Source organism: Otolemur garnettii, unplaced genomic scaffold (assembly GCF_000181295.1).
Source record: "Otolemur garnettii isolate 467f Iridium unplaced genomic scaffold, OtoGar3 scaffold00051, whole genome shotgun sequence".
Taxonomy (NCBI): domain Eukaryota; kingdom Metazoa; phylum Chordata; class Mammalia; order Primates; family Galagidae; genus Otolemur; species Otolemur garnettii.
The window spans coordinates 1264963-1272807 of NW_003852446.1; the positions used below are offsets into that span (position 1 = coordinate 1264963).

General features: G+C 43.8%; 1 protein-coding gene across 2 annotated transcripts in view; it reads right to left on the reverse strand.

Moving 5' to 3' along the window:
* Nucleotides 1-7374, reverse strand: part of CLTRN (collectrin, amino acid transport regulator) — a 45917-nt gene extending 38543 nt beyond the window's left edge. The window contains exons 1-3 of one of the 2 annotated variants that reach the window (XM_023514344.1): nt 7303-7374; nt 6750-6835; nt 6383-6441 (exon numbers count right to left, since the gene is read on the reverse strand). In XM_023514344.1, the coding sequence (XP_023370112.1) occupies nt 6383-6441; nt 6750-6807 (117 nt within the window). In that variant the 5' untranslated portion in view covers nt 6808-6835; nt 7303-7374. Of the gene's footprint in view, nt 1-6382; nt 6442-6749; nt 6889-7302 lie in introns of those variants that run through there. The other variant, XM_003791865.3, reaches the window with a different exon arrangement.
* Between the last annotated feature and the right edge of the window lie 471 nt (nt 7375-7845).

Sequence of the window (7845 nt, forward strand, 5' to 3'; positions counted from 1 at the left end):
GTAGAGTGCTGTGGCATCACAGCTCACAGCAACCTCCAACTCCTGGGCTCAAGCAAGTCTCCTGCCTCAGCCTCCCAAGTAGCTGGGACCACAGGCACCACCACAACACGCGGCTATTTTTTTTTTTGGTTGCAGCCATCATTGTTGTTTGGTGGGCCCAGGCTGGATCCGAACCCACCACCTTAGGTGTATGTGGTTGGAGCCTTAGCCACTTGAGCCACAGGTGCCAAGCCCAGAGTGGTATTAAGTTAACAAAACAATTATTTCATATAAGCTGCATCAAAGACAACTGAAGATTAAAAATCTACCCTGCAATATGTAATTAATTTGTGCTGTGCACCTACAAGAACCTGCTTTAAATTTCCATGAGCGTTTACAACACCATACTATACCAGGCAAGGCTAGTGGCTACTGAAAATACCACCAGGACAAGGCTATCTAAAGACACATTTGGTAGTGTGTTAACTATACAAAAAAAGACACTGTATGGTTTTCTTTTTTTTTTTCAGAGACAGTCTCATTATGTCGGTAGAGTGCTGTGGCATCACAGCTCACAGCAACCTTTGCCTAAGCCTTCCAAGTACCTGGGACTACAGGCGCCTGCCACAATGCCTGGCTATGTTTTGTTGCACTTGTTTAGTTGACCCAGGCCTGGTTCAAACCCACCACCCTCAGTGTATGTGGCTGATGCCATAATCACTGTGCTACAGGTGCCAAGCCACTATACAATTTATTTTTTTTTAGGTCTCTTTATTTATTTATTTTGTAGAGACAGAGTCTCATTTTATCGCACTCAGTAGAGTGCTATGGCGTCACAGCTCACAGCAACCTTGACCTCCTGCACTTAGGTGATTCTCTTCCCTCAGCCTCCCGAGTAGCTGGAACTACAGGCACATGCCACAATGCCCGGCTATTTTTTGGTTGCAGTTTGGCAGGGGCCGGGTTTGAACCTGCCACCCTTTGTATATGGGGCTGCCGCCCTACTCACTAGGCCACAGGTGCCACCCACACTGTACAGTTTAAAAACAAATCTTACACAACCTTACATTTGAGGTTTTTTTCTTTAAAAGGAGTGAGCTGTGTATAGGGGGGTTTATAAATGCTTTATAGACAAAAGTATCTGTGCTAGAACCAACTTAGCCATCATCATCTTCTTCTTCTTCATCTTCCACCTCGCCATTCTTTTTCTTGCCTTTTTCCAGTCTTGACGACGCCCTTTTTAGCTGCATCAGGCTTTCCTTGAGCTCAGTAGGCAGCAATAACTTTTTTTTTTGCTGGTTATATCTATCAGTATTTATTATTCTTTTTACACATACATGTGTTTATTAAGTTTCCACTTTTTGCCTTCACAAGATTAAAAAGGCTTAAAATTTAATAACAAAAACAATGTTTAAGATAAGGACTAGAAACAAAAGCCTCATAAAGAACGAACGAAGATAAATACATTTAGAAAAGAAATCAGACATTTACTGCATCGAAATATTACGCAATAATAATAATAATGCAAAGAAAGTAACATTCACATTGTCAAATAAGAGTATGTCTATTATAGAATGCTTTGACTCTGAGGTTCAGTATGGAGCCATCAGTTAACTTCTTATTTTTTTTTCCCAAAGTCTCAAAGTCTCCTCCAGCTTTGCAGCCTTCTTTTCCTCAGGCTGCTTGTCATCCGCAGCAGTGTTATTCCACATCTCTCCCAGCTTCTTTGCAACATCACCGATGGATAGGCCGGATGTCCTCCTTTGGATTTGGAGCGATACTCAGAACAGGACATGAAGAAGGCCGAAGGAGGCCTCTTGGGTGCATTGGGATCCTTGAACTTCTTCCCCCTCCCCCTGTAGGAGGGATATAGGTTTTCATTTCTCTTTCATAACGGGCCTTGTCCGCCTTTGCCATATCTTCAAATTTTCCTTTCTTTTTAGCAGACATGGACTTCCACCTCTCCGAGCACTTCTTAGAAGACTCTGAGAAGTTGACTGAAGCATCTGGATGCTTCTTCTTGTGCTCCTCCCGACAAGTTTGCACAGAGAATGCATATGATGACATTTTGCCTCTCGGCTTCTTAGGACCTCCTTTGCCCATGTTTAGTTATTTTTCCTCAGTGAGGCACAGAGTCACCCAGTGCCCCTCTGGCTCTTACTTGCCCTGGCGCTGTCTCTATGGAGCTCAATGTACTGCAATTCCTTCAATCTTTTAAAAGCTAACTTTTCCTTTTATATTATACTAGGAAATTCTAAAAATAATTAACTGATGCATGACACAGCTCCTTGGTTTTGAGAATACATTTCTTTCCAAAATTAGTTTTACTCAGAATAAGAGTAGCTATAGTCCAATCTAATAAATAAATGAGCAAAACATAAAGAAGAAATGAGTCTGGTTAAAAGTAGCACATGAGGGGCAGCACGTGTGGCTCAAAGGAGTAGGGCACCGGCCCCATATACCAGAGGTGGCGGGTTCAAACCGGCCCTGGCCGGAAAAAAAAAAAAAAAAAAACCTACAAAAAAACATAGCACATGAATACTCTTCCACAGGGAAGCCTTGTTAATAGAATTCCAAGATGGGGAATAAGCTGCTCAAGTGTAGATGAGAATAAAAAGCTCAATGCAGCAAATGAAAAGGAAGATGCCAGCCAGCTCTCCCTGGGAATTGATGTTGCTTTTAGATCTTGGGGATGATTCGACCTCTGTGCTGACACTGATCCCTCTTAAAAACAAGAGCACAAGATGGTTAGGTAGAAGTCCAGTTTGGGTTACAGAACAAAGCCTCAAGCTATTTAGATCAGAACAGGATTGACTTAGTTCTAGACCAGGTTGAGTATCCTGCCAGTGGAACTAACTTACCTTGGGTAAATATGAAAAGATTGAAAGATTGTGCTTTGGGCATAGAATATTTCTATCAGGGCATTCAAAATGTTTCAAAGACACAGTCTTCAGTCATAAAGGGAATTGAGACCATGTAGTAAATAGAAAATGTACAACTTAAAAGAGGATAAGGAGAGGGATACTAAAGCTAAACATTTGTGCACTCTATGGCCCAGCCCCAAAGAGAAAGCATATGGTAAATACAAATACATGCACAAAAACATCCAGAGCAGCTTAGCCACCTGTTGTACATACACTTGACACATAATAGGTGCTCAATGTATAAAATTGAACATGCCCCTTTAAATCTCACATATGGCTTCACAGACCAAGTGGTGCATATTAACTGCATGTATTATCTGTCAGTTCAGAGTCCCTGGTTCCTCACTTCAGTAACACTTGTTCTAATGCCCCAAATGGCCCTGGCTCACCTTGCTTTTTGCACATATTGAAGAACCCCATGTTTTAGGTACGTCATCAGCATAACTCAGTAAGATCACAAAACAGGTTAGTTGGTTTAACTCTAAATTCATGACAACCTACCCCCAAATTGCCTGGGAATCCCTTAGGTTTTTTTCATCAGTTCTCTCTCTCAGAGAACCTCACCTCACATCTCACTGAATGCCGTCAAATTGCTTCACAATTCATAAATACATCTCAAGTCATCAACTTCAAACTCTGACATCCTCCTGACACTGAGATACAAAACTTCCTCCATAGACACACGTCCTATCCACCTCCTCCCCAAAGTGCCAGACTGGCCTATGCCTTTCTGTGGCTATTCCTCCAACTCTGCCCTTCTCAGGATCTAAACATAGCGGTTTCCCCTCCCTTCTGGGTATTCAGCTCCCGCTGGAGCCTTTTAGCCACCCTCAAGTCTTTCCCATTCGAACAGCAAAGACAAGTCACTTTACTCAGTCTTCCTTTCTTCCATTTGTTGCTGTCTCTCTCCTGCCCTTCACAGCCAAGACTCTCCAAGGAGTTGTCCACAGTTCCATTCCCACATGTTCACCGCCCATTATTTTTACCTCTCTCCGTTATCTGCCTTCCAGCTGTGCTACTCCACAAAACAGCTCTCCCAAAGCCACCACCAGCCCGATGTTGCTTAACACTATGAGCATTTTTTAGCCTTCATCTGGCTGGGGCTCTGAACAGATCTGATGCTCTTTTTTCTTTCTTTTCTTTTCTTTTTTTTTTTTTTTTTGAGACAGAGTCTTACTATGTTGCCCTCGATAGAGTGCCGTGGCATCACACCTCACAGCAACCTCCAACTCTTGGCCTTAAGCCATTCTCTTGTCTCAGCCTACCAGGTAGCTGGGACTACAAGCACCCACCGCAACGCCTGGCTATTTTTTTTTTTGGCTGTAGTTGTCATTGTTGTTTGGCAGGCCCAGGTTGGATTTGAATCCGCCAGCTCTGGTATATGTAGCCCTAGTTGCTGAGCTACAGGAGCTGAGCCGATGTTCTTTTTTCTTTTCTTTTTCTTTTCTTTAGAGACAGAGTCTCACTATGTCGCCCTGGGTAGAATGCTGTGGTGTCACAGCTCACAGCAACCTCAAACTCTTGGGCTTAAGCGATTCTCTTGCCTCAGCCTCCCAAGTAGCTGGGACTACAGGCACCCACCACAATGCCCAGCTATTTTCTGTTGCAGTTGTCATTTAGCAGGCCTGGGCCGGGTTCCAGCCCGCCCACCTCGGGGTATGTGGCTGGTGTCCTTACCCACTGAGCTATGGGCGCTGCCACATTTGATGCTCTTGAACACTCCCTTCATCTCAAAACAAAACTCCCCAACAGAGTCCAGTAGTCCTTGACCGGGCCCCTCCTTTCCTTCCAGGTTCCTCCTTACTGCCTGGATTCCAGAACCTCAGCCTCCTTTCTGTCCTTCACGCTCACCAACCTCCTCCCTCTGCTCGGCCTTTGCACACGCTGTTCCCTCAGTCTCTGCTTTTATCCCCTGGGCCACGTCTCATGCTTTAGATCTCACAGCAAATGCCAGGTGCTGAGGCCCCTGATGAAGCCAAAGCCCTCTGCACTTCAAGGTCCTTTTGTCAAGATTTGCCTGTGAATATCTAGCGGATGACTGATTCTCCCACTACCCTAAGCTCCACAATAGCAAGGACAAGCCAGATTGGAATTGCCATTGCCTCCCTAGCATTCAGGATGGTGCCTACATCAAAGGGTTCTGGCACAAGCAATCTGGCACAGAGAGTGGATTCTGCGGTCAGACTTGCCTGGATTCAGGTCTTACCTTACCTTGCTGACATGAGATATTGAGTGGATTACTTAATTTCTTTACACCTCAGTTTTCTCATTCATCCAGTGGGAACGGAAATACCTGTACTACCTTCCTCAAAGGGTTGTTGCCAGGGCTGAACAACTTAATAGGAGTCAAGTGCTTAGAAGGGTCCCAGCCAGAAAGGAAACTAACTTATAAACAAATGAATGCCAGCTGCTATAGCAACCATTACTTATTAAGTAATGTAATACACTGGTGGACTGGCCTGAAAACAGATTATCTAGTTTTTTAGCACTTTCGTTTGTTTGTTTCTAACCTGAGGCATCTTAATATCACCTCCTAATTGAGAAAAAAATATTATTTTGCAGGCCACACTGTTAAGGGAAACTAGAATTAGACAATACTGTTTTATTAATTCAACGGTCTTTGCTGTTATTATGAGTCTTTTAAAATTTCTATTTCATAAGCATATATTTCACGTCGTTACCTTGAAAACAGAAGAAATTCACATTAACATTGGACAATTGGAGGCCATATAAGACCTTACGTGGGTAGAACTGCCCCTTCTTTTCAATGATGAGAAAACTGAGGCTGATATAAGCCGCTTTTGCTTCACCATGCCAGGTTGAGATGTTCATTATTTTTTTTTTCTGAGACAGTCTCACTATATCACCCTTGGTAGAGTGCTATGGTGCCACAGCTCACAGCAACCTCCAACTCCTGGGCTTAAGCAATTCTCTGGCTTCAGCCTCCCAAGTAGCTGGGACTACAGGTGCCCTCCACAACCCCCGGCTATTTTTGTTGTTGCAGTTGTCATTGTTGTTTAGCTGGCCCAGGCCAGGTTCAAACCCGCCACCCTGGTGCATGTGGCCGGTGCCATAACCACTGTGCTACAAGCGCCGAGCCTCGATGTTCATTTTTTAATTTTTTGGTTTAGCAAACCCTGGTTGGGTTTGAACCTACCACCACTGGTACACGAGGCGGTGCTCTAACCATTGAGCCATGGGTGCCCAGCCGAGATGTTTGGGGGTTTTTTAATTATTTTATGTAATACAAAACTTCACATATTTTCTAGCACACACTGCACATTAAATACTTAGGCAAACCTACTTTATTAACAATTGCTATTTTACTATAATCTACCTTTGTTTTATGAAAAGATCAGATGTGAGGTCTTTAGAAATTAGTTTGAGATTAAGACGAAGTATGCAGAGGGGCCTATTATTAGAGAAAGGGTGTTATTAGCAAACAAAAACTGAGATGAACACTCGGGTGTGTCACTTACTGCTTTCTCTCCAAGAGCTGTTTTGATACTAAGTCTCACTTTAAAAGCATTTTCTCCACCTGCCAGAAAGAAAAAAGAAAGCGGAATATATAGTGATAAGATCTGTGAAAACAAAGACTGATAAATCCTGCTATTTAATTCAACTCAAAACAACAGAACATAGAATTATAATTAAGCCACCCCACATACTCCTGGAAGTTACCCCCAAATCATCACAGAGGGTTTCAAACTGATTAAACAGTTCTGACCCCAAGTTTCAAGCTAGGTAATATCTGCCGATTTAGAAAAATAAAGAGTTCGTTCAGTCAAGGACTTGTCAATCATTTAGAAAACCGCTAATCTATTTTAAAGTTTCAAGGCGACGTACCTGGTTGACAGAGTTCAGCGTGAGTAGCAGTCACCAGGGAAAAGAGCAGCCACAACATTCTTTCAGAGTGGAAAACACAAGGCAAACTGCGAAAAAAAAAAATTCACCCTTCACTTAAAGCTGTCTTAGCCATTCTGTGACCCGGATTAGAATATCAAAGAAACAAGCCAGCCACCACCTAAAAGGTTTAATGATTAACACCCATCATTTGGGTTAATACTTCTATAAAAGCAGCCCATCTCCTGTCACTTATTTACAAAAATCTGTTTGAAAAGCAGATAAGTTGTTTCTTCCAGATTCCACCTCCAAAGAACGTTTCCTCTGCTGTGTCCGAGTCGGAACGCTCCCCCAGCCCTTCTGTGGCTGTCTGGCGCAGTGCACAGTGTTAAGCACCGGGTCCTGTCGGGAGCTTTTCCTCGGCACGAACTTCCCACCTTTTCGGGGCTAAAACCCTGATAGCCGGTTCGCAGATAGGCTATCGTAATTTAGGAAACAAACTCAGACTCCTTTCTATCTCTGGGAAACAAAGGCTGTCTTCCAAGAATGGCCTCACCTGACTCGCACCACAGCGCGAAAACATCCAGGGCTTCCACTTCAAACAAAGGGACTGGTTTGGTTCAGCCCTCAGGTCTGCCACTTGTGTGAAATCGAAGTTAATGACAGAGAGCAGGGGAACATTCTGTAATGATGGGAATGTTCTGTCCGTGCCATCTAATATGGCAGCCACTACGTAGGTGGCTATTGAGCCCTTGACTCTGGGACCTACCGAGAAAACAAAGTTTTCGTTATTTAATGTAATAAGTAGGCACGTGTGGCTAGTGACTACACTGGTCAGTGCAGCAAGACGACAGTGATTAAGAGCTTCCTACCTGGAACTGGGTGCACTGGATTATTTCTCTAATCCTCCGAACGACGGTCATTTTTATTGTAATCATCTCACGAAGCTGTGGGCAGCAGTGGATGAGTGGAACGGGTGTCACTTTACCAGCTCGGCTGACTTGCACTTGAACCTCGTCTCCACCACCCCAGACCGCGTGGTGTCTCTGGTCATCCTCGGTGAAAAGTGAAATTGCATCAAAACTTCAGAGATGCTCTG